Genomic DNA, 26,885 nt, shown 5'->3' with positions numbered 1-26,885 from the left:
TTTAAACTGTATATTGGGCAAGGTTAAAATAATGTTCAAATGTATAGGGCTGGCGTATAAGAGCCATTGGTGACTTTATGTCTTTAATAACGGTCAGGTTGTGGTGTTATCTAATGTAAAGTTTGGGTGGGCAATTAATGCCAAGATTGCAGCCATTCATGATATTACATTCTTAATTGTAATCCATGACGTTAAACACAGACGACCATCGATTATATGCAAAGAGTGCCTATCTGGCTTCCAACATCCAGTGAAACCGGTAAAACCACTCAAAAGGCTGTACCAGTCCGGCGATCGGCGCCATGTGCGTGACAAAACAAGTAGCTATCCTTTATTTCAGTGTCAAATAATATATACAGTACATCACACGCTACATACAACTTAAACAATGAAAATACTGCACGCATATACTTTTTTCATGACTAATAACTAGTCATAGAAACAGTAAATATACAGTGCGATTTGGCGAAAATTGCGTGCAATTCGGCGTTTGCCAGAGCACTGATCTGAAGGCTGCATCAGTCTGACGATTGTCAAACACAAGATGTTGTTGTCAAACACAAGTTGTGGTTGTCAAACACAAGTTGTGGTTGTCAAACACAGGTTGTTGTCAAACAGAAGTCGTTGTCCTCAAACACAAGTCCTTGTCAAACACAAGTTGTTGTCAAACACAAGTCGTTGTTGTCAAACACAAGTTGTCAAACACAAGTCATTGTTGTCAAACACAAGTTGTTGTCAAACACAAGTTGTGGTTGTCAAACACAGGTTGTTGTCAAACAGAAGTCGTTGTCCTCAAACACAAGTCCTTGTCAAACACAAGTAGTTGTCAAACACAAGTCGTTGTTGTCAAACACAAGTCGTTGTTGTCAAACACAAGTTGTTGAACACGAGCGTCGTACGCACATCACTGCATGCAGAGTCATCGATATTGGAGTGGTGAGTGCGGTACAGTAAATGGTAACTTTTTACAGCAGGATATTTATTTAGTTTATTTGTATATTTATTTAAGCGATTTTCATATCGTAAGCTATTTAAAATATTAAATATATACAGAGCACCTATAAACATAATCGTATTCAAGAACCTGCAAAAATAAGTTGTTTTAAATAATGACGCAATTATCTGGTGTTATTGAAAATCCAGCACCCCCTTCCTCCCGATGCTGCTTGATAATCGATGATCTACTGTATTAACATAATATAGTTTGAAACAATATTATTGGTTAGAGTCGGTAGTGACAATTGTAATTGTATTATTATTTAGGTGGTTAGAAGCGTTGTCATAAGTGTGGTTAATAACTTAATTGATGAGTGCATAAAAAAGAAAGTTATAATAGATGTTAAAACACAACATTATGCTACTAGCTTCTTTGCCCATCCTAGGACGGAAGCTGTAATATTTATGAACAAAAATGAGCAGAGTATAATTGTATATTGTGTTAATTGAATGGCAGTGAATAGTGCACAAAAGTATGCCATAAAACACATTCCTGCGGAGGGAGCTGGTAGGAACGTTGGCTTGCTCGGTCAATGGCCAGGGTCAACGGCGTCGTGGTGTATTCCGCAAATATGCCCGACTGTGAGGGCGGGCACAAGCCGACATGAGTAGGTTAAACGTTGAGTTTTATAAGGGCACCACGGGGTGACCCCCTCCCCGCCCAGCCCCACCCTCCCTCCCTCCCTCCCCAGCCCCACCCTCCCTCCCTCTTGTTTTCTTTAACGATCAGAAGAAACAGAAAGATGCTCGGTCTTTCGGCACTTTGCTTCGTTCATCATGTCGTCTTTTTTGTCTTTTTTGTTTACTTATGTGCCCCTTTTTTAAATAAAAGATATAACAGGGATTTACCGTGTAACATTAATCCCATTGTATGCTACTGTGTTCATAAACACCAGCAAAACAAAAATTCAGCCTTAAAACCCCATCACCAGATCCCCTGCATTCGTCACATTACGCAAAGCGCCCTCGGTAGCCCAATGCATCGAGAAAGATGCGACACCCCCCGTCAACTGAGCGTACCGAAATTCCAGCCAAATTCTGGCAGAAACAAGGGCCTTGAAGATGCGGCAGTGGCTCGGGAAACCGCTTCCTTCAATTGCGCATTTCCTGGCCCTATAGATGGCCAGTTTGGCGTTGTTCATGATGAAGTTCGTCAACCCCTCGATATCCTTGGTACCCTCGTGCCCCCTATATCCAAACATAAGAATTGTGGGTGAGAAATGAAGATTGAATTTCAGTAGAATATTTCGTAACAGCTTATAGAGTGAGTCTAGGCTTTTGCAGCGTACGTATTGATACGCCACTCTTTCGAGCTCACCACAGAATCCGCATTCAGGATGTGTCTGTGAAAAGTGTCAGGAATGTGTTTCGTGGTCACAGTCCCATGGGCAATGCTCCAGCCAAGATCACCGTGGCGCTTGTATGATGGATTTGAGTAAAACAGCTCCCAATGAGGCCTCAAGCGATCACTGCAGGGCATCGTGTCCCTCCAAGCGTAGCCTTTACGTGACATTATTTGTTGGTGGAAATCGACCATTTGGGCCTACAGCTTTTTCCGGTCTACACCTGAGAAGCACCCCTCCTGGCCATTCCCCGATGTGTGCCCCCCGTGCTGCTGTGAGGAAGAGAGGTGAGTGTGCTCCCGTGCTGGGACGACATTCAGTTTTGGTGGCACTGGACCACCGCCGGCTGACTCGTCGCCAACACTCACCGCAGGCGCGCTTCCCACTGCTGTTGAGAAGGACCTTCATACCTCATTCACAAGTTTTGCAGCGAGTCTCACTGAGTGCATCTTGTTCATTGCAGTTATCTCGGTAAAGAGAAGCCACTGCCCCTCCATGCCTGGTTTCACTAAATCGCCCACCCTCGTGAGACGTGCGTCCACCATGCGTTTTTCCATGGCAGGGCCCACAAGAGAGGGTAGTGCCATGTTGGGGTTCTGTAACAGTGGCTCGTGAGCGAATTCTGATGCTGACTGGGGTGTATTCAGTCGAGCGGTGACAAGGGAACCCCAGGTATGTAGGATACTCCTGTAGAAGTGGGGAATCTGTGCGAGTGGAATACCTTCAATGTCCATAAAGAAGAGCTGCTTGCTGCACTGAAGGCCGAGGTTATTCAGAAAAAAAGATGCTGTGGAACACCACATGGGTGATGGGGCCGTGTAGAGAAAGCTCTGTATGGCTTGTAGACGAAAGGTAGAGAGTTGGCTCCGTACACACACCAGACCTTGCCCGCCCTCCCGCAGTGGCAAGGCCAAGATACCAGCAGCCACACGGTGCTTCCTCTGCGACCAGAAGAAGGCAGCTATCATTCTTTGAAGTTTTGCTATCAGGTATGCGGATGGAGTGAGGGAAAAGAAGCGGTGCTACAAGGTGGATGCAACCAACTGGTTCACCATCAGGGTTTCCCCTCTAAACGTGAGAGACTTGCACAGGTGCCCCCATGGCTCCAGTCGTTTCCTCACCTTCTCTTCCAGGAAATCCCAATTTTCCTGCAGTGGTTTTTCTCCTGGCCCCAGGAGTACGCCGAGATGGTGCAGACGCTCTTTGCTCCACGTTATTGTTTTGGCCAACTCAGGGAACCGCGCTTCGTCCCACTTCCCAACAAGCAGCCCACTGCACTTCTCACAGTTCATCCTGGAGGAGGCCGCACACGGGGAGGAAACCTCTTGGCACTCGTGCAGCCGTTCGATGTCGTCAAAACTCAGTAAGAAGAGAACGTCATCGTCATACGCTGTGAGGGTCACTGTCATACTGGGCTCCTTTAGAGTCAATCCGGTGAGTTGGCGTCGGAGTAAATGCAGAAAAGGCTCCACGACGAGGGTGTAGAGCTGTCCTGACATAGGACAGCCTTGAATGATACCTCTTCTGAAATCTATAGGAGCAATTAGTCCGCCATTAACTTTAACCAGACACTGGGCCATGTTGTACAGCAGACTAATCAATCCTATGAAGCGGGTCCCAAAACCAAACGCTTTCAGAGTGCCAAGAAGATACTGGTGATCAACCCTGTCAAAGGCTTTCTCTTGATCAAGGGAGAGAAAGGCAAGTGGAAAGTTCAAATGCTCCGACAGACTGATCAAATCTCTGACCAGGAAAATCCCATCATGGATGGTCCTCCCTGGAACAGTGTATGCCTGATCATCAGCAATAATCTTAGCCAACACCCTCTTAAGCCTTGCAGATGCAGCTTTCGCGAGAATCTTATAGTCCGTGCTCAGCACTGAGAGTGGACGCCAATTTTTAAGGTGTCTGAGGTCGCCCTTTTTCGGAATCAGTGTGAGCACGGCTCTCCTCCAGGACTGAGGCATCATGTTGGTCTCCACTGCTTCATCCAGCACAGCTTTGTAGTCTTTACGTATGGCGTGCCAAAAATGGTGATAAAACTCCCCTGTCAGCCCATCAATCCCTGGGGATTTGTTCCTGGCCAGGGCACTCACTGCCATGTCCAGGTCGCGTTGTTCGACCTCTTCTTCTAGAAGGTCCCTGTCTTCTTCACTCAAAGTAGGCAGGTCCTTCCAGATTTCATTCTGGGCCACTGTGGATATATGCTCTGGAGAGAAGAGATTTTCATAGCACTGTGCTATTGTTGTAGCTATCTGATTATTGTTTGAAACAAGGACCCCCTTGTCATCAAATAAATGCTCCATGGCTTTGCGTCTACCATTCTGCTTCCCCAATGAGAAGAAAAGTGTCGAGCTGGAGTCTATATCAAGGGTATCTTTAAAACGAGAGCGTTCAAATGCCCCTTTTGCCTTTTCTTTCTGCAACCCTTTTAGACATTCTAGGGTTTCCACATATTCCTGCAGCAGGCCTGGATCGTCCCCAATCTTCCGCCTTTGCTCTAAAATATGGACCCTGTTCTCCAGCTCACAAATTTATCGGTCAATATTTGTTGTGTTTCCCCAGGCGTACAACTGACACAGTTTTTTGATGTGTACTTTCCCTATGTTCCACCATTGTGCTAAGCTATTAAACCGATCTTTATTTCTCTGCCACTGTACCCAGAAGACCCCAAAAAGACCAGTGAAGGTGGGTGTCTTGCAAAAGGGCATTATTGAAATGCCAGTATGCCGATCCCCTTGGGACCCCTCGTATTTTCATTTCAAGTAGTATTAGGCGATGATCGGCCAGTGGTGCCGCCTGAATACTGGACGACACTTTACTATTTTCAAGGTCTTTTGAGATGTGACAGTGTTCTGTCAGCTCGGGTTCTCGTAAAGGTGAAACCTCGCTGCTTTGGATGTTGCGTCCGCCACACATCTACAAGACTGTACATGTGGACACATGCCGCAAGGTATTCAGGACACCGCTTTTACACAGCTCGGTGCCAGTGCGGTCGAGGACATCGAGTGTACAGTTGAAATCTCCTCCCAAAATCACAGTCGTCATTCGGGATGTTTTTGAGATGGTCCTGTAACTCATTGAAAAAAATAAGTTTTTCCGCATCATTGATGGGGGTATAGATGTTTATGAGGTGGACAGAAATGTCATCAAGTTTGATCGTTACGTCGAGGGCTCTTCCTGGTACCACCTCAACCTGGTTAACTATAGTGGGTGTAAACCCTGGTGCAAATAACGTTGCAACTCCTGAAGAATAATGAGTAAGGTGACTGAAAAACAAATCACCTTTCCATTCTGTTTCCCATTTATCATCCTCGCTGGTTGTAAGATGCGTCTCCTGCACAAAGAGCACTGATGCCTTGTGTTCTTTTGCGAGAAAACGCGCAAAGTGTCTCTTGAGTGGACCTCTACACCCATTTATATTAATTGCAGCTATCCGCAGCATTAAGTGTCCACGTAGTTATTTGCCTCAGGAAATACCTGATCCTCTTCCTTTCCTTCCCAGATGATGACTTTCCCTGTCTCTTGAAATCCTGTTCAACATGGAATAGGGAGGCTATAATTGCCTCCACATTTCGCCACCTTGACAGAGCTGCAGTCACTCGTTCTTCTGAGCCATGGACTTCATCTAAAAAGGTCCATAGCTCTGACTGTGAGAATATTGGTGCCCCTTCAGTCAGCTCAGCAGATGTCAGGTTCACTGAACTCCCTGTGCTGAGGGTTTCTTCAAATTCCTCTTCTTGGCTTCCCCCCTGAGCCCCCAGGCTTTGAGGATTTTCAGTCGTCGTGGTATCCTTCGTCGATGCTTTATTGGGTGATGCCACTTGCCCCTCCACTGATTGGCCCTCCATCATCCTCGTCCTGGTCACCCCGCGTAGTTTGGGCAGTTGGGTCCTGTTTGGGCTCCTCCGTGCTCTTGGCCGCTCGCGTTTCCTGGCAGCCCTCGGCCGCCTCACTGGGCGCGTCGTCGAGGTCTGAAGTGTGGCCCTCTTCACTTGTTTCCTCCGTCACTGCACAGATTGCGTTTTCCCCCGCTTCTATTTCAGGCTCCAGATTTTCTTCAGGCGTCCTGCGCTTGAGCTTGGTTCCTGCATGGGGCTTCTTCCCTGTGCGTGTCCCACCTCTAGGGGCATCTGGGATGGTGAAGACCCCGTCCTTGCCACCAGTGCTCTCCGCATCTCCCCCAGGCGTTGGTGCGATGTCAGACTCCAACCCTGGGAGATCTTTAAAGGGACTGACCTCATCCCCACTTGGCTCTGGAGACAACGAAGCTGAATCCTCCATAAATTTCCTCTTCAGAGGTCCGGCTGTCAATGATGGCTGGGTGGCTGGCTGAGCTTCAGTCTCCACGGAAGTAGCTGCTGTTGGAGTGGGGTCTACCGCCATCTCGGGTGATCTCCGTGGTGAGGGACCCTCTCCTGAGTCACTTGTTGGGTGTGCTTCTTTAGCACCATTTTCCACCGTTGCCTCACTGTTGGATTGGGCATTTGCTGTCTTTGGGCAGTGTTTTTAATATACCCCTCTGCTTTGCATAGGTTGCATTTTAGCACGTCCCTGCAGTAAAACAGCCTATGGGCCCTTCCTCCATGCATGACCACAAAGGAGCCCTCCTCAAGCTGCCCATTGGGCACCAGCATGTAGACCTGTCTTCTAAAAGACAAGACATGCCACGAGGAAGGATTTTTGAGGCCCAAAGGCACACGCTGTAGGTTGGAAGTCAGCGTGCCCAACTTAGCCAGGTTATCTTGGATGTCTTTATCGGGAATGTAGGGGGAGGGGGGGGGGCGTTGGATACGATTACACGTACTGATGGCGATGACAGTGGCTCTAAGGTGAGGTGCCAATTGTCAACCGTCAGCCCCTTCTCCATGGCGGCATTTGCCACCTTTTCGGACTCCATGAAGAAAACCATCCTTCCGCTCACCTTGGAGGCATACTTTATCGAGCCTCCAGGCACGATGGCGCTCAGCGCTTCCACGTAGACTTCGAGCGGGACATCGGTGGAAGCCGGGCAGCGGATCCCAGCCTCGCGTGGAGGCTTCAGCTGCGGCTGCTGTGGGCGCTTTGCAGGCCCCAGAGACCGGCCTTGCGTAGGCGCGGTAGCTTTCGCGTACGATGTTGCGGGTCGAGTGGACATCTTCACTCGTGTGAGATGTCACACACAACCACTAAAGCAAACCTCTCTATTTTCTAAAGCCAAGAAAAAAATTAACAAAATAACAACAAGAAACGAAAAAATGTATATAAAAATGTATATAAAGATGGTCAAACCTGTGTTATGACCACCTTCTCTTAATTACTATTACTGCTGTCCACCCAAAGCTCCCCTGGAGAGGGTAAAATTACTTAAGCACACCAATAAAAATAAATGTAAACACGCTCGTAGCACAAAACAAGAGGGGTCTAAAGGGGATGTTAGCACTGCACTCACACCGGCCGGTGTGGTACAGTGCCAACACGTGGTGTGTGTAACACGTGGAAGCACACGAGACAAAGGAACGGAAAAAAACACGAAAAACCACAAAATTCTAAAATTGCTTGAGGAACAAAGGAACTCAAAATCGAAATAAAAACAAAGAAAAGCGTGAGTATGAAATCAACTATTAAATAAAAGGAGGATTGTGCGGATAACAAAGACACCTGTACACTGCAGAGAGCGCAGCCGCGCCCTGAACAGTGAAAACAGAAAAGAACAAAGAAAGAAGGACGAAGGAAGTCTAAACAAACAAACAATCTGATCACAAATTGTGTATAAAGCGAGACACTTACTGTTGATGAAATTACATCCCAAAAAAAGGTGAGAAAAATAAAGTTTTAGAGGTAAGGCCAGGAGCTTCGGGTGAAACACGTCTCTCGCCCCACCCTCCCCGCCCAGCCCCACCCTCCCCGCCCAGCCCCACCCTCCCCGCCGAGCCCCACCCTCCCCGCCCAGCCCCACCCTCCCCGCCCAGCCCCACCCTCCCCGCCCAGCCCCACCCTCCCCGCCCAGCCCCACCCTCCCCGCCCAGCCCCACCCTCCCCGCCCAGCCCCACCCTCCCCGCCCAGCCCCACCCTCCCCGCCCAGCCCCACCCTCCCCGCCCAGCCCCACCCTCCCCGCCCAGCCCCACCCTCCCCGCCCAGCCCCACCCTCCCCGCCAAACCCCACCCTCCCCGCCCAGCCCCACCCTCCCCGCCCAGCCCCACCCTCCCCGCCCAGCCCCACCCTCCCCGCCCAGCCCCACCCTCCCCGCCCAGCCCCACCCTCCCCGCCCAGCCCCACCCTCCCCGCCCAGCCCCACCCTCCCCGCCCAGCCCCACCCTCCCCGCCCAGCCCCACCCTCCCCGCCCAGCCCCACCCTCCCCGCCCAGCCCCACCCTCCCGGCCCAGCCCCACCCTCCCGGCCCAGCCCCACCCTCCCGGCCCAGCCCCACCCTCCCGGCCCAGCCCCACCCTCCCGGCCCAGCCCCACCCTCCCGGCCCAGCCCCACCCTCCCGGCCCAGCCCCACCCTCCCGGCCCAGCCCCACCCTCCCGGCCCAGCCCCACCCTCCCGGCCCAGCCCCACCCTCCCGGCCCAGCCCCACCCTCCCGGCCCAGCCCCACCCTCCCGGCCCAGCCCCACCCTCCCCGCCCAGCCCCACCCTCCCCGCCCAGCCCCACCCTCCCCGCCCAGCCCCACCCTCCCCGCCCAGCCCCACCCTCCCCGCCCAGCCCCACCCTCCCCGCCCAGCCCCACCCTCCCCGCCCAGCCCCACCCTCCCCGCCCAGCCCCACCCTCCCCGCCCAGCCCCACCCTCCCCGCCCAGCCCAGCCCCACCCTCCCCGCCCAGCCCAGCCCCACCCAGCCCTTCCCCACTCAGCCCCTCACCACCCTCCCCTCTCCACCCAGCCCCACCCCTCCCATTTTTGGATGCACGACGGACAGACGGAAACAATAATCCCCTGTTGGCTGGTGTAACCAGAGGTTCCTACCAGTAACACTTCACTGCATTTCACTGTAGCACTGTATATAACTGACCTTAAATTGGTTCTAATTCACTGCTCTCTTTTGCTTTCGGTTGCTGGGGTTCCAATAAATTGGATTGCAGTACAATATCTGGAAAATCACCGAGAAATGTCTATTTAACCAAAATGTAGAAGCATAAATTAGACTTACCTTTTGTTTAAAGTGCTGAAGAAAAAAATAAAGACCCCAAATCCACTTTGAGCTGCGTATAATTTATCATAAAATTCACTTTAAAAAAAGAAACGTCTAATTTAAAGTGAATTTGCGAAAAATATATATATTTCCGCTCGACCTTCTAAATGACGGGGGGTGCGGCATGTGGAGTGAAGTCACGCGCACGACGCAACTCCCTCATCAATAATCATGAGCGGATGACGTCACTCCACATGGAGCTTCCCCCCTCATCAATAATCATGAGGTGATGATGTCACTCATGTGGACCACGCCCCCCCACTCCCTCGTTAATAATCAAGAGCGGATGACGTCATTCTACATGGAGCTCCCCACCATCAATAATCATGAGTGGATGACGTCACTCATGTGGACCCCGCCCCTACTCCCTCAATAATCATGAGCGGATGACGTCACTCCACATGGAGCTCCCCCCCCCCCGTCACTTTCTGTAAAGAAACGTCTGCGTAGAGTTATTTATTTGGTTAACTTTCAATAAAGAAACGTCAAATTTAAAGCGAATCTGCGTTAAAAAAAATTCCGCTCGACCTGCGTGAGTGTAAAAATCCACCTGCTCATGATCATTTTATTATTAATGACGGGGGGGGGGGGGGGGGTGCGGCACGCGGAGTGACGTCACGCGCGTTACGCACATTTCTGGGCTATTATAGTAGTAATACTGTGTTTTGTGTCCGTATATGTGTGTGTATATATATTTGTTTAGGTGTACTTATATAAATATGTGTGCATCAGGACATTACTCACAATAACGTCTCCAAACTCCCTTCTCTCCTAAACATCCCGTCCGCTATAAGCTGGAGTCCGCTGTCTCCGATCTTGTTGTAACTCAGCCTAAACCCGGGTGGACGGGAGAAGGGACAGCGCTGACTCACTGAGCCCACGGGAACCGCGGAGTCAAACACGCGGTGAGTGAGGGACACTCACAATGGCGGTGCACGTGACCAGAGCACACACAGCAAAGATGCTCATTGTTTAATGCTTCTGTGTTAGACATTTTATATATAATAGGTGACATTCACAAATATCAGTTTACTCACAATCATCCATTCAATTATACTACACTGTACCTTTATAATATGAAAAATGTTTGCATTTATATAAACACAAAGTTGCAACAGAGGATCACACACAAGTGAAGTACATTTTCATCGCAGAACACAGGGAGATGTTTACAATTAATATATCTGATACAATATGTTGTGAAAATGAATATTGCTTTAGCCTATGTGTTAAATTAAAGAAATGTGTTTAAGGTTACAGTAAAACACTTTTAAAGTGGACTCGATTAAGCAGGACATTTGGGTAAGCCCGCCTCCTGTAAATGGTTTAACATGAAATAATCATTTATGGTAATTAAATTTGAGATTTCGATTTAAAGCTTTCGTGACTGCAATGATTCATCTTCTTTGGTTCTTTCGGTAAAGTCACGTAGAATGATAATAAAATAATAAATTGATAAAATAACACAATAATATTCTCACGACGTTTCGGCCACAACACAAGCGGCCTTCATCAGGTGAAGGGGGCGAGACTGTCTGGTAGGACAGCGCTGGAGTGAAAGAGCCACGTTCAGATACGGCCTTTAAGCTGTGTGAGAGGAACAAAGCGCCTTGACAAAGGAATTAGCATATAATTTAGCATTGAAATGGCTGAATGATTAGCTTGTGACTGGTCACAGAAATAGCTATGTTAAAAGTTAAAGCATACACACCCGCAGAGGCACCCATTGTTAAAGGGATTAAGTAAGCATCTGTATGGGTAGCTTTCCTGTAGACAGAGTGGCTCGTTGAACCATCATGTCTTCTTTTAATTAAGACATCCAAAAAGGGTAGTTTGCCATCTTTTTCGACCTCCATGGTAAATCTGATGGCTGGGTGTATGGAATTGATGTGGTCGCGGAATTGAAACCGGATTCCCACCACCATCCATCCCAGAAGAACTCCCTCATCAAGACTCTATACCATAGAGCCCAATGCATTTCCGACCAGGAACACATTACCAGTGAACTCAAGCACGCACACCAGGCTCTCAGGGTTAATGGCTACTCCGACTACACAATCTGCAAAGCCATCACTCCAGTCATGAAGAAGGATCCTCTTGTGGAGCCACTCAAAACCATCACCTTACCCTACATTGCAGGGGTCACTAAAAAGATCTCCAAAATCCTGAACAAACACAAGATCCAGGTCCGATTCAACACAGTACATAAAATCCGTGATTTAGTTCCATCTGTAAAAGATGCTGTTCCAGACATAGAGTACCCGGGCGTTTACAAACTAAAGTGCCTCTGTGGTAGTAGCTACATTGGAGAAACCAAAAGACATATCTCGGACCGCATCCGCGAACACAAAGCAGACTTGAAACACGGTAGGACGAACTCCTCTGCCGTGGCAGATCACTGTTATAATTCAGTGGGCTCACATGACATTGACTTCTCCAAGACGGAGGTTCTTTGCAAACCAACCGGCTACCATGAGAGATTCGTTCATGAGGCCATTCACATATACAAGCACAGAGACAATTTCAACCGAGAAGATGGATTCAGGCTTAGTAACCACTGGAAAGATTTAATTTTGATTTGGAAAGATGTTTTAAATCATTTCTGTTCTTAATTAATTGTATTTTTACGATGACCTTCAGACCGCAGCTCTTTCGCCAGCATTGCCTCTTAATACCTCTCACACCACGGTTAATGGTATAGTTTTACAATATGGAGCATACTAGGGCCTCGCAGCTGTCTCTCTCCCCCTCCTCTGTTCCGACCATGGACGAACTCGTCCGTCTGAACGGGGCCCGTAGCTATCCGTGGTGCTGAAATTTGAGGGTAAGAATCCACCCATTTTTTCGCCATATAGCATTGTGATATATAACGACTTATTGTTGGTAGCTTAGCTGATTGGAGAATATAGTTTATTGATAACATGAAGATAATTTATATTTTAGTTTTTATTGGTTCACTATATAGTACTGTGAATAGCTCAGATGTGTAGTCATTTCTGTGACCAGTCACTAGCTAATCACTCAGTTGTTTCAATGCTGGATTCGCCTAGTTATTTCAATGCTAAATTCTCCTGTTTGATTTGTACTAAGGGCCTCGATGAATGTGTATGCTCTGACTTTAACGTAGCTATTTCTGCAGCAGGTACAAGCTCTATTTCTGCAGCAGGTACAAGCTAATCACTCACCTATCACAATGCTAAATTCTATGCTAATTCCATTGTCAAGATGTGTATGCCTTAACTTAGCTATTTCAATGCTAAATTCTATGCTAATCCCTTTAACAATGGGTGCCTCTGCGGGTGTGTATGCTTTAACTTTTAACATAGCTATTTCTGTGACCAGTCACAAGCTAATCATTCAGCCATTTCAATGCTAAATTATATGCTAATTCCTTTGTCAAGGCGCTTTGTTCCTCTCACACAGCTTAAAGGCCGTATCTGAACGTGGCTCTTTCACTCCAGCGCTGTCCTACCAGACAGTCTCGCCCCCTTCACCTGATGAAGGCCGCTTGTGTTGTGGCCGAAACGTCGTGAGAATATTATTGTGTTATTTTATTTTATCAATTTATTATTTTATTATAATTCTACGTGACTTTACCGAAAGAACCAAAGAAGATAAATTTGAGATGTCTCTATATTTTGCTTCCCTGCCCTCTACTGCCTACAGTTCATGGTGGACTCTCATACAGGCTCTATCCAGGCTGAATTCTGATTCAGTTTGGTGCATTCTGCATGATTTTGGCGTAGACAAAGATATTGCTCAGCCTTGCCATGTAGAGACAGCAAGATTGTATATTGACATTTAAATGTTTTCTTCACGACGCGTTGCACCAACAATTAGCACAGTTAGGGCACAGAGCACAAGTGAGAAACGAACAGCAGAGCTTACCTGAGAATCTTCAAACCTGTGTTGAGGATGACACTGAGAGAGGAACCCGACTTGTCTGTCAGTGGACAGCGACGCAGGCTGCAGGGAGAGAAGAGACTGTTCGTGGGGGTAGAGGGGATAGGTGGAGGGTCTGGGCAGAGAGTGGGAGATGGTGAGGGGTGGTGGTGGTTGATGGGACAGTGGTTGAGGGTCGTGTTTGTGGACACGGTGCACAAATGAACCTCATGTCAACTTTAATAGGAGCTTGCAAATAGCAACTGCAGTTTCGGTTTTTGGGTTGAATGTGATGTGTGAATGTTTACTTTGTGTATATTTGCGTTTGTCCATCTCTATGCGTGTTTGTGCTTGTGTATCTTAGTGTATGTGTAGTGGGTTCACGGGACACGGAAATGGTGGAGTAGAGGCAGCACTGTTTATTCAAGCTTGGCAAGGGTTACACTGGAAGGGGTAATGGCCCCTTCACCCGTATACACGCTGGGACACCCCCTAGGCTATCTGGCCTAATTCCTGTCCTCCCAGTTCCTCCGCTACAGGTGCTAGAGGAGGCTATCTGACCTGGCCCTGGTCATGGCACAGGTCACGGCACCCCACCAACCAGACCGACCCTTAAAAGGGCTCCGGCTCTGAGGCTCTGGGGCCGCACCACTGGCTTACCCTGCCGGCCCTCAAAAGGACAGCGGTCAGGGGAGTCCCAGGGTCTATCTAGCCGGCCTTCCTTCTTCACTGGTTCTTCACTCTTGGCTCCAACACACTGCCCCAAACTCTCTAGCTCCCTGCCCTTTATACCCATACACCACTGAGGGGCGGGGCTATAGCGGACGTTGTTGTAGCCACCATGATGTGACTGTGTGTTCCCTTCCCGCAACACCCCTACATCTGCATATTTGTGTGCATGCACGTGGGAAGTAGTGGTGCAGTGGTTAGCACACTGCGCCACAAACCTGGTTCGATTGCCGCTCACGGCTAACTTCATTGATGAATATCTAAAACGGCCATGGACCTCACCTAGGTCGACTCGGCCTTAATTACTACCTGGTGTAGTAAGTAAACATCAGTTGGCTGAGTGTGGTGCTGGCCTCCCAACCCCTCATGTGCCGTTCTGGCCTTCATTAGGTGTTCCCGAACAGTATACGGCCAAAAGTCTGCTAAAAGCTCTCTGTAGAATCTCTGTGCATGTATATATAGATCAAATAATCATGATTTCTCTTCGATATTGCATCATCCTATAAGCGGTCACATTTGAAAGCGTTTCATTTAACATTTCAACACAATGTAATTGAAAGGAAACCCCCAGTGACAACTGTCTGAGCACAAGGTAACTTTGCACCTGGCCTGCATATCGGCATTTCCACTACAACTCTTCCCATATCCTCTCATTCGTAATTTCCTCAGAACTTCCTCGCATTTCCGCGTCAAATAATATATACAGTACATCATACACTACAGTAAAACCTTGGATTGTGAGCATAATTCGTTCCGGAAACGTGCTTGTAATCCAAAGCACTCTATTTTATAGCGAAATTCCCCACAAAAAATAATGGAAACTCAGATAATTCGTTCCACAACCCAAAAATATTCATATAAACATGATTAATACAAAATACTGTACCTTTACATATTTTTCTTTAAATTTAATATAAAGTAATCAAATTTATTAATTAAATTTAATCGTGGCTGGTGTGAGGGAGACGAGAGAGAGGAGAGGAGGAGGAGGGTTATTGTGTAGGACGACTTTCACTGTCACTAACGGAATCACTGCTATTTGTTGGCTCACTAGAATATTTTTCTTATTGTGCGACTTTAACAAGGAACCTATCCAATGACGCTTGCTTTTGCCTCCTTTTGAGGATTTCATTGGGGCCATTATTGCAGTACAGTTACTAAAGAACAGTCACTAAACTTGGACACAAAATAAAAAAATGTTTTACGCACACATGTGGTGCCACGGCCGCGAAGCCGCTCCGCCGAGGCCGGGCCCGCCACTGGGATGCCGCAGCAGCAAAGCCGTTCTGCGGACCCAGTGGCCGCGACGCCGCCACCTCCGAGCGACGGGGCCGACACTGCTCGTCCCTCACCAACTCCCACCTGAACACACGCATACCCCCCACGTAGAGCCCCGAGGAGAGGTCACCTGGCCGGCAGGTTTTCACCCAGAAGCCCCTCATGGGATCAAGCTTCACGGTTTCCTGCGACCAGGGAATTGGGCGACCTACCCCGAGGCTAAGGTGCACCGCGGCGCCGTGACCTGGATTGTAATTACATGGTCACGACAGGGGCTGCTGAGCCACCGCAGATAGAAAACATCCACACTCAACACGGGTCAGCAGGCAGGTCGAGGGTGGGGCAGAGTAACGAACGGCAGGGAAGATATGGGGCCCTCCTCTCCGTGTAGGACGTGTGCGCTTGTTCAAAGGGGCAAAAAGCGGACGTCAGAGAGAGCACGAATCCGATTATCAAAAGAGCGGGAAATCCGGGGGCCCTGATTGGATGGGAGACCAGGTGATCGGGCAGCGCGTTGCCTTTGATGTGAGGACAATAAAAGGGGGTGAACCAGGGAGTGAGGGCAGTCGTGTTCTTCAAGGGGTCAAGATCAGAGGAGTGATCGCGCCAGCCATTGGATCGTCCGTGAGACAAGTCCCAACACAGCCAGGCCCCGTTCCCCACGAAGGTTACGTGCAGCATCGCCCTTCCATGGCTTCCTGCACATCAGAGTAGAGCCGCAAGTACGTAAGAGAGAGGTGAGTTTGGGCTTGATAACTAGGGGAGAGTAAGTGGAGCGAGAGGCAAGAGATACTGAGTCCCAGACCACCGGGGGATAGGCTATACCTGCCCTGCTGACCCACATTGACACGCGTAGTTTAGTTTGTTTATTCGCAGGGAATAAATCGTCAGTAGAGGATAAACCGTGTCGTGTGGTCTCTATGAGTGCGAAGAGGAGGGTGGGGTGGGGTGTCGTGAGTCGGATCGCTGGGGTGCACTGTATTTACACCCAACTGTTTGGTGGAGTGCCCTGTGTTTGCGCGCACGCGCGGTTGTTTACACGGCCTTTAAATCGGCTCCGGGGTATCTCCTCCAATTAGCTGTGCGCGCACGCGCGCGGGGGACGCCCCTGCCCTCTGACCCCCGACCCCGAGTCCCGCGCATGCGATTGGTGTGCGGCGCCGGGCAGGTAGCGGTGTCGGGTTTCTTGGTGCCTGGGTACTTAAGAGTGTGTGTGGACTGACCCCGGTGGCTAAGCGCCAGCCGCGGACCATGCCTCGAGCAGCAGAGGTAAGGGTAGGAGAGCCGGAGGGAAGTAACCCTCCCCCGAGTAACGAAGAGGAGAGCCTCGGATCCCCAGGGAGCGGGGAGATGGAGGGCAGCATCCCCCCCACACACACGTGGTCACAACACTATAGTAAACAGTACTGTATACACTCGCACGGATGTTGACTGTACGAGTGAGGCACGCCGACTGAGACCGAGCGTGGGAGACGATTACCCACAATCCCGCAGCGAGAGAGCGAGAAGAACCATTGGCTCAGTTGTGATCACGTGACGCTCAGCAGACAAAGCGTATACTGTACGTACTGCTCGTATTGCAAGACCTTGCTCGTTTATCAAATTAATACATATTTAAAATGTTTGCTCGTCTTGCAAAACACTCGCAGACCAAGTTACTCGCAATCCAAGGTTTTACTGTACATACAACAAATTAAACAATGAAAATACTGCACTTATATACATTTTTCATAACTAATAACTGCAGTAATAGAAAAGTGAATATACAGCGCGATCCGGCGAAAATTGCATTGCAATTCGGCGTTCGCGAGAGCACCGATCTGACGCCTGCATCAGTCTGACGAGTGTCAAACCTAAACATTAGTTGTTGCCAAACACAAGTTGTTGTCAAACACATGTTGTCGCCAAACACAAGTTGTTGTCAAACACAAGTTGTTGTCAAACACAATTTGTCAAACACAAGTTGTTGTCAAACACAAGTTGTTGTTGTCAAACACAAGTTGTTGTTGTGTAACACAAGCTTTTGTCAAACAGAAGTTGTTGTCAAACAAACACAAGTTGTTGTCAAACACAAGTTGTTGTCAAACACAAGTTATTGTTGTCAAACATAAGTTGTTATTGTCAAACACAAGTTGTTGTTGTCAAACACAAGTTGTTGTTGTCTAACACAAGTTGTTGTTGTCTAACACAAGTTGTTGTCAAACACAAGTTGTTGTCAAACACAAGTTGTTGTTGTCAAACACAAGTTTTTGTTGTCTAACACAAGTTGTTGTTGTCTAACACAAGTTGTTGTTGTCTAACACAAGTTGTTGTCAAACACAAGTTGTTGTTGTCAAACACAAGTTGTTGTTGTCAAACACAAGTTGTTGTCAAACACAAGTTGTTGAACAAGAGCGTAGTACACACATCACCCCATGCAGAGTCTTCGATTTTGGAATGGTGAGTGCGGTACAGTAAAATACTGTCATGTTTTACAGGATATTTATTTAGTTTATTTGTATATTTATTTAAGCGATTATCATATCGTTAACTATTTAAAATATTATATATATAAAGAGCACCTATAAACATGATCTTATTGAAGAATGTGCAAACATAAGCTATTTTAAATAATGACGCGATTATCTGGTGTTTTTGAAAACCCAGTAACCCCTTCCCTCCGAAGCCACTGGATAATTTAATTTATCTACTGTATTACCATAATATAGTTTCAAACAATATCATAGGTTAGAGTAGGTAATGTGACATTTGTAATTGTATTGTTATTTAATAGTGGTTAAAAGTTCTGCAATAAGTGTGTTTAATAACTTAATTGATGAGTGCATTAGTTGTTGCCAAACACAAGTTGTTGTCAAACACATGTTGTCGCCAAACACAAGTTGTTGTCAAACACAAGTTGTTGTCAAACACAATTTGTCAAACACAAGTTGTTGTCAAACACAAGTTGTTGTTGTCAAACACAAGTTGTTGTTGTGTAACACAAGCTTTTGTCAAACACAAGTTGTTGTTGTTGTCAAACACAAGTTGTTGTTGTCAAACACAAGTTCTTGTCAAACACAAGTTGTTGTTGTCAAACACAAGTTGTTGTTGTCAAACACAAGTTGTTGTTGTCAAACACAAGTTGTTGTTGTCAAACACAAGTTCTTGTCAAACACAAGTTGTTGTTGTCAAACACAATTTGTTGTTGTCTAACACAAGTTGTTGTCAAACACAAGTTGTTGTCAAACACAAGTTGTTGTTGTCAAACACAAGTTGTTGTCAAACACAAGTTGTTGTTGTCAAACACAAGTTGTTGTTGTCAAACACAAGTTGTTGTCAAACACAAGTTGTTGAACAAGAGCGTAGTACACACATCACCCCATGCAGAGTCTTCGATTTTGGAATGGTGAGTGCGGTACAGTAAAATACTGTCATGTTTTACAGGATATTTATTTAGTTTATTTGTATATTTATTTAAGCGATTATCATATCGTTAACTATTTAAAATATTATATATACAGAGCACCTATAAACATGATCTTATTGAAGAATGTGCAAAAATAAGCTATTTTAAATAATGACGCGATTATCTGGTGTTTTTGAAAACCCAGTAACCCCTTCCCTCCAAAGCCACTGGATAATTTAATTTATCTACTGTATTACCATAATATAGTTTCAAACAATATCATAGGTTAGAGTAGGTAATGTGACATTTGTAATTGTATTGTTATTTAATAGTGGTTAAAAGTTCTGCAATAAGTGTGTTTAATAACTTAATTGATGAGTGCATAAAAATTAAGTTATAACAGACATTAAAATACAACATTATTATGCCATCTTTGTTTTTGTATATATTTGTTTAGGTGTACTTATATAAGTGTGTGTGCATCAGGACATTACTCACTCTAACGTCTCCAAACTCCCTTCTCTCTCCAACATCCCGTCCGCTAAAAGTCGGAGGCCGCTGTCTCCGATCTCGTTGAGAGTCAGCCTAAACCCGAGTGGACGGGAGAAGGGACAGCGCTGACTCACTGAGCCCACGGGAACCACGGAGTCAAACACGCGGTGAGTGAGGGACACTCACAATGGTGGTGAACATGACCAGAGCGCACACGTTCATGAGCAAAGCTGCTCATTGTTTAATGCTTCTGTGTTATACATTTTATATATATAACAGGTGACATTCACAAATATCAGTTTACTCACAATCATCCATTCAATTATACTGCACTGTACCTTTATAATATGAAAAGTGTTTGCGTTTATATAAACACAGTTGCAACAGAGGATCACACACAAGTGTAGTACATTTTAATCGAGGAACACAGGGAGATGTTTACAATCAATGTATCTGCTAACAATATGTTGTGAATATGAATATTGGTTTAGCCTACGTGTTAAATTTAACAAATGTGTTGAGGTTACAGTAAAATATTTATAAAATGAACTCGATTAAGCAGGCATTTTTGTGAAACCAGCCTCCCGTAAATGTTTAAATATATTATAAGAATGTTATGGTTATTAAGTGTAGGAAATGTGAGATGTCTCTAGATTTTTCTTCCCTGCCCTCTACTGCCCACAAAGTTTTCCTGTAACCCATAGCACCTACTAATGCATGGTGGCCTCCCATCCAGGCTCTATCCAGGCTCAATTCTGATTCAGTTTGGTGCATTCTGCGTGATTTGGGCGTACACAAAGATATTGCTCAGCCTTGCCATGTAGAGACAGCAAGATTGCTGGGTTTACATTTCAATGTTTACTTCACGAAGCGTTGCACCAACAATTAGCACAGTTCGTGTACAGAGCACAAGTGAGAAACGAACAGCAGAGCTTACCCAAGATTCTTCAAACCTTTGTTGGCCTTGAGGATGACACTGAGAGAGGAACCCGACTTGTCCATCAGTAAGCACCGATACAGCCTACAGGGAGAGAAGAGACGATTAGTGGGGGCAGAGAGGATGGGTGGAGGGTCTGGGCAGAGAGTGGGAGATGGTGAGGGGTGGTGAGGTGAGGTGGTGGTTGATGGGACAGTGGTTGAGGGTCGTGCTTGTGGAGATTGTGCACAAATGAACCTCGTGGCAACTTTAATAGGAGCTTGCAAATAGCAACTGCTGCTTAGGTTTTTGTTTTTGGGTTTAATGTGATGTGTGTGAATGTCTACTACGTGTGCATTAACATTTGTCCATCTCTATGCATCTTTGTACATGTGTGTCTTAGTGTATGCATGTATGTGTGCATGCACGAGGTAAGTAGTGGTGCAGTGGTTAGCACAGTGAGCCACAAACCTGGTTCGATTGCTGCTCACGGATAACTTCATTGATAAATATCTAAAACGGCCGTGGGCCTCACCTAGGTCGACTCAGCCTTAATTAGTACCTGGTGTAGTAAGTAAACATTAGTTGTCTGAGTGTGGTGCTGGCCTCCCAACCCCTCATGTGCCGTTCTGGTCTTCATTAGGTGTTCCCTAACAGTATATGACCAAAAGTCTGCTAAAGGCTATTTGTAGAATCTCTGTGTATGTATATATAGATCAAATAATCATGATTTATTTTCGATATTGCATCATCCTATAAGCGGTCACATCTGAAAGCATTTCATTGAACATCTCATCACAATGTAATTGAAAGGAATCCCCCAGTGACAACTGTCTGAGCACAAGGTAACTTAGCACCTGGCCTGCATATCGGCATTTCCACTACAACTCTTCCCATATCCTCTCATTCCTAATTTCCTCTGAACATCCTCCAATTTCCTCGTCAAATTATATTTACATTACATTATACACTACATACAACAACTTAAACAATTACAATACTGCACGTAAATACATTTTTCATGACTAATAACTAGTCATAGAAATAGTAAATATGCAGTGCAATCCGGCAAAAATTCCGTGCAATTCGGCGTTTGCCAGAGCACCGATCTGAAGGCTGCATCAGTCCGACGATTGTCAAACACAAGTTGTTGTTGTCAAACATAAGTTGTTGTTGTCAAACACAAGTTGCTGTTGTCTAACACAAGTTGTTGTCAAACACAAGTTGTCAAACACAAGTTGTCAAACACAAGTTGTTGTTGTCAAACACAAGTTGTTGTTGTCAAACACAAGTTGTCGTCAAACACAAGTTGTTGTTGTTGTCAAACACAAGTTGTTGTTGTCAAACACAAGTTCTTGTCAAACACAAGTTGTTGTTGTCAAACACAAGTTGTTGTTGTCAAACACAAGTTGTTGTTGTCAAACACAAGTTGTTGTTGTCAAACACAAGTTCTTGTCAAACACAAGTTGTTGTTGTCAAACACAAGTTGTTGTTGTCAAACACAAGTTGTTGTTGTCAAACACAAGTTGTTGTTGTCAAACACAAGTTCTTGTCAAACACAAGTTGTTGTTGTCAAACACAAGTTGTTGTTGTCAAACACAAGTTGTTGTAGTCAAACACAAGTTGTTGTTGTCAAACACAAGTCGATGTCTAACACAAGTTGTTGAACAAGAGCGTAGTACGCACATCACCCCATGCAGAGTCTTCGAGATTGGAGTGGTGAGTGCGGTACAGTAAATAGTCAGTATACAGCAAGATATTTATTATGTCTTTGTATATTTAGTTAAGCGATTTTTATATTGTAAACTATTTAAAACAGTCAATATATATACAGACCACCTAAAAACATAATCTTATTCAAGATTGTGCAAAAACAAGCTATTTTAAATAATTATGCGATTATCTGTTTTTCAAAATTCAGTAACCCCTTCCCTCCCAAGCCGCTGGATAATCGACGATCTACTGTATTAACATGACATAGTTTAAAATAATATCATTAGTTATAGTAGGTAATGTGACAATGGTAATTGTATTGTTATTCTTTGGGTCTTTCGGTAAAGTCACGTAGATATAAAAATAATAAAATATTATTTTCTATCTACGTGCCTTGACCAAAAGACCTAAAGAGTATGAATTCCTGCAGTCACGAAAGCTTTAAGTCAAGATTTATTTGTAGTGTTATTTAATAGTGGTTAAAAGTGCTGTAAAAAGTGTGGCTAATAACTTAATTGATGAGTGCATAAAAATGTAGTTATAAACGACGTTAAAATACAACATTATTATGCTATACTGAGTATCTTTGTGTTTTGTGTCTGTATGTATATATATTTGTATAGTTGTACAGTACTTATATAAGTGTGTGTGCATCAGGACATTACTCACTCTAACGTCTCCAAACTCCCTTCTCTCTCCAACATCCCGTCGGCTAAAAGTCGGAGTCCGCTGTCTCTGATCTCGTTCTCACTCAGCCTAAACCCGGGTGGACGGGAGAAGGGACAGCGCTGACTCACTGAGCCCACGGGAACCGCGGAGTCAAACACGCGTTGAGTGAGGGACACTCACAATGGCGGTGCACGTGATCACAGCACAAACGTTCATGAGCAAAGCTGCTCATTGTTTCATATATAACACAGAAGCATATGATATTTGTGGCATTAACAAATATCAGTTTACTCACAATTATCCATTCATTTATACTGCACTGTACCTTTATAATCTGAAACGTGTTTGTGTTTATAAGGGTATTGTTTTGCAAGACCTCGTCTCCAAAAAAATACAAAGATCCCCCTTATAGCCTTAACAGACTGTAGTGGAAAGTGTTGTTAGTAAATACCTATGAAGGCCGGAACGGCACACGAGGTGAGTGGCCTGCAACACGCCCGACCGTCTTTGTCTACCCAGTGGTGATGTTTACACATCGCACCAGGTGCTCATTTGAGGCTGAATCGACCTAGGGGAAGTCCAAGTCCTGTTCAGATAATCGTCACTGGTGTTGGCCGTGAGCAGGAATCGAACTCGGGACACCGGGTTCATAGCGCAGCGTAGCGCTAATCACGACACTACCGCTTGTCGTCTACAACAACAACCGCCATTCGCCACTAAGTGGTGGTGACGTCACCACGACGCTTGTTCCAGACTATGTGCACCTTGAGGCCACGTGAAGTGTCGAACGCCCGCTGGCAGGTCACGGGGCAGACCCAGGTGCACCGGGTCGACTGACTCAGATGACTGGCTGATGCACCACCTGTGCCCCCTACAGTGCCAACTTGCTGTGGTTTAGCCACCCGGCGCTCTGCTCGTTGTTGTGAGCGTCGCTCCTCCACCCTCCGTTGTTGTTGGTGGGCGACTGCCTCCAACTGCCCAGTAGCATCCTTCACGAGCCTCCTCCACAGAGGCCGATCTTGACACCACTGGTACCAGTCATCGGCAAGTCCACTCAGCTGCACATCCTCCTGTACCACATCACTCCATCTCTTCTCTAGCCCGTGCCACCCCCATTTAGCCCCCTTGATCCGGCCAAACCTAAGCTGTTTGGGCATGCGGTGATTGGACATGCGGGCTACATGGCCCAGCCAACTCAGCCTTGCCTGCTGGAGGAGCTCACCGATTGGACTTTGTCCAGATCTTTCAGGGATTTGTGAGCTCCTCACACAATCCAGCCTGGTTAAACCCAAGATTGATCATAGGCAGGCCAGCCTAAATGTTTCTAACCGGCGAAAATGTTTCATTAGGGGGGTCCACATTTCACAAGCATAGAGAAGGGAGGTAATGACTGTGGCCGAGAAGACCTGAAGCTTCTTGCGGAGCGACAGACCAGGTAGCTTCCACACAGCATTACGCAACCAATGAAAAGATAATGCCGTTCGACTGATTCAGAGTGAGACCTCTGCTGTTAAACCGGAGCCGGTCATGAGCACACTGCCCAGGTATGGGAATCTCTCGACTCTCTCCACAACTGCCCCATAACCGATTGGGAGTTGTGGGGGTGGAGTGCCCGATGGTACAAAATACCCAGGCAGGTGCTTCGTTTTGGTGGGGCTGATGGTAAGGCCCGACCTCTAAATGGCACACAGTTTCAGCAGCAGCGCCTCCAACTCCTCCTCTGAGTGAGCCGAAATGACCAGGTCATCGGCATACACAACGTGGTTGACCAATAGGGAGCCATCCTTTGACCGCACCCGGGCATCGATCAGCCTCCCATTGTATCTGTACCAGATGGAAATTCCTCCGGTACAACTACTGAAGGCTTCACGAATTACGTGGTCGAAATAGATGTTAAATAATGTTGGAGCCAGAGGACATCCCTGTCACACCCCAATGTTAACAGGGAATGGTTTCCGACTCCCGGCCACGTAGTTATACCCGGGCCCGCTCACCATCATGAAGGTCCTTAATGATCGTGAGCAGCGTGTCAGGGACTCCGAAAGCACAAAGAACAACCCAGATCCCAGGCCTACTGATGGTATCATGGGCCTTGACCAGGTCAATAAAGCAGAGATGTAGGTCTTGTTTGCTGTAGCAGACGGACAGAAAATATGGCATCTGTGTAGGACCGCCCGTTCCTGAATAATCCTTGCCAGGACCTTTCCTGGTACACTGAGGAGTGAGATGCCCCTGTAGTTGTTACAGTCTGTGCGGTCTTCCTTCTTAAAGATGGGGACCACCAGGGCATCCTTCCAGTCCTGGGGAACCCGTCCAGTGGTCCAGACTGTTGTTATGATGTCATGTAGGGCAGTCTGTGCACAAACGCCGCCCTCCCTCAGCATTTTGCTGGGGAGATCATCTCTGCCCGGTGCCTTTCCTTGTCTCGGACTCTGGATCGCCTTCAGTACTTCCTCAACAGATGGCACCTCAGACAGCCACTGACAGGGGGTGACTTCCTCTTCCAATATTTGAGGCACCGCAGCCTCAACAGGGTCATCCCCACTTTGTCCCACGATGTTTTCCTGGTGGAGGGATTTCCCCTCCCCCAGGACTTCACAGAAATGCTCGGCAAATCTGAAAACCTGTTCCTGGTGGTCGGAGATTGGATCACTGTTTTTTCCCCTAATGTTGGTAATAAGTGTGGCGCTGCAGGTTACTTTTTTGATGGAATTAAATATGGATTTGTGATCATGGGCCATTGAGGCAGATTACTTCTCCTCAGCAACCCGCGACCACCACCCATCCTTGCAGCGCCTCACAGCTCTCCGAACCTCCGAGCGAAGGCTGCGGTAAGCCTCCTCATTCTCCGACGTGGGATGCTGTAGCCAATGAGAGTGGGCCTGTGGCTTTTTCTCAGCCAGCTTGAACACCTCCTCTGTCAGCCAGGGTCTCTGGGGAGGTCTGGACCATGTATCCAAAGCAGCCATTGCAGCTGCCTGAGTCACAGTCCTAAATCTCACCTATTTACCCTCGACATCTGCAGGAATGGGGGATGATGCCAACCCCTGCCACAAGCGATGCAACTTTCATCAGCTAGCTGAGACCAGGCCACCTTAGATTGGAATGGGGTCCTGGGTGTACACCCACCACCGGAGTGGAATAATGGAAGGCGCATCGTACAGATGACTAGTCGATGGTCAGAGGGTAGATCAGCTCCACGGTAGGTCCTGGTGTCAAGGACATGGGCCCGCATCCACTGTTCTGTCACTACGTAGTCCAGCAGATGTTCTTGCTTGGACTCGGCATGCATCCATGATGTTGTATGGATGTGCCGATACCGGAACAGCGTGTTGGTAATTACAAGCCCATGGGCTTTACAAAAATCTAGCAGCCTCCTACCGTTGTTACTGAGCTGATCTGGCCCATGCCTTCCAATTGCTCCAGACCAGGTGCCAGCATCATGACCAACTCGGGCATTAAAGTCACCTAACAAGATGACTCCATCCCAAGGGGTCACTTAGCTAGCACCTGTGACAGGAGGTCATAGAAGGCATCTGACTCATCAGCCTTGCCTGCATCCCTCCACGGATGTTCGTCTTCAGTGGGGGCATAAGTAACCACGACCACCACTCCTCGCCTCCGGTTGATGGGAAGGCGAGCCCAAAATAGCCTGGGGCTTACAGCATCCCACCCCTCACCACCACGCTCCCACGCCCCCTTAATTCTTTTGTCCGGAAGAAGAGCCACTCCCTGTTGGTTGGCAGTCTCCTGCCCCGAGTATAGGACTGCCCACCCCTCATGGTGACAGAAACCAGAGCCGGTTCACCGGACCTCCTGAATACCACAGAGATCCAGGCAGTACTGGTCCAGCTCCCGACAAAGGAGTGGCAGCCTCTCCTTAGCAGTGAGCATTCGAACATTCCATGTGGCCATCCATAGTGGCATTTTTTGTTTCTGGAGGAGCCCCGAGGGTAAAGATTCAATCTCCTGGCTCCGCCAAATGGGGTTTGGCCAGGAGACGTCATAGACGCCTGTCCCCCCGGGGACTCCGGCACAAGCTTGTTCGTAAAAAATTTTGGTCGTAGTTTAGTGGTTAAATGAAGGTGGAGGGGTTACCAGCCCCTCACACCTGTCCAGCCCCCCCATTTAGCCGCTGTGGTGGTCACTGACACCAAGAGAGGAAAGGCCAATCGGAATTGGCCCTCCCCCCCACAGCACTGTCCATGACAGCGTTGCCCGTCCGACACCACGCGGAGGTAGGGGGTTGTTTTACCTCGTCTACACACCTACATACACACACAGTAATTAAAGTAAATAACTC

At 47.2% G+C, this 26,885-nt stretch overlaps 1 protein-coding gene across 5 annotated transcripts in view; it reads right to left on the bottom strand.

The window, feature by feature from the left end:
• Positions 1 to 26,885, bottom strand: part of LOC142923045 (ribonuclease inhibitor-like) — a 46,897-nt gene that overhangs the window by 1,732 nt on the left and 18,280 nt on the right. For all 5 annotated transcript variants that reach the window (XM_076063984.1, XM_076063982.1, XM_076063981.1 and 2 more), the window contains 5 exons: positions 22,583 to 22,669; positions 20,222 to 20,305; positions 19,291 to 19,377; positions 13,407 to 13,484; positions 10,263 to 10,349 (listed from right to left, as the gene is read on the bottom strand). In XM_076063984.1, the coding sequence (XP_075920099.1) occupies positions 10,263 to 10,349; positions 13,407 to 13,484; positions 19,291 to 19,377; positions 20,222 to 20,305; positions 22,583 to 22,669 (423 nt within the window). The remainder of the gene's footprint in view (positions 1 to 10,262; positions 10,350 to 13,406; positions 13,485 to 19,290; positions 19,378 to 20,221; positions 20,306 to 22,582; positions 22,670 to 26,885) is intronic.

This window comes from Petromyzon marinus, unplaced genomic scaffold (genome assembly GCF_048934315.1).
Source record: "Petromyzon marinus isolate PM22_M1 ecotype Great Lakes invasive population unplaced genomic scaffold, UKy_Petmar_22M1.pri1.0 PM_Scaffold_25, whole genome shotgun sequence".
Lineage (NCBI taxonomy): Eukaryota > Metazoa > Chordata > Hyperoartia > Petromyzontiformes > Petromyzontidae > Petromyzon > Petromyzon marinus.
Note: the sequence above shows the minus strand (reverse complement) of the source record. Positions and strands in the feature narration are given on the sequence as shown.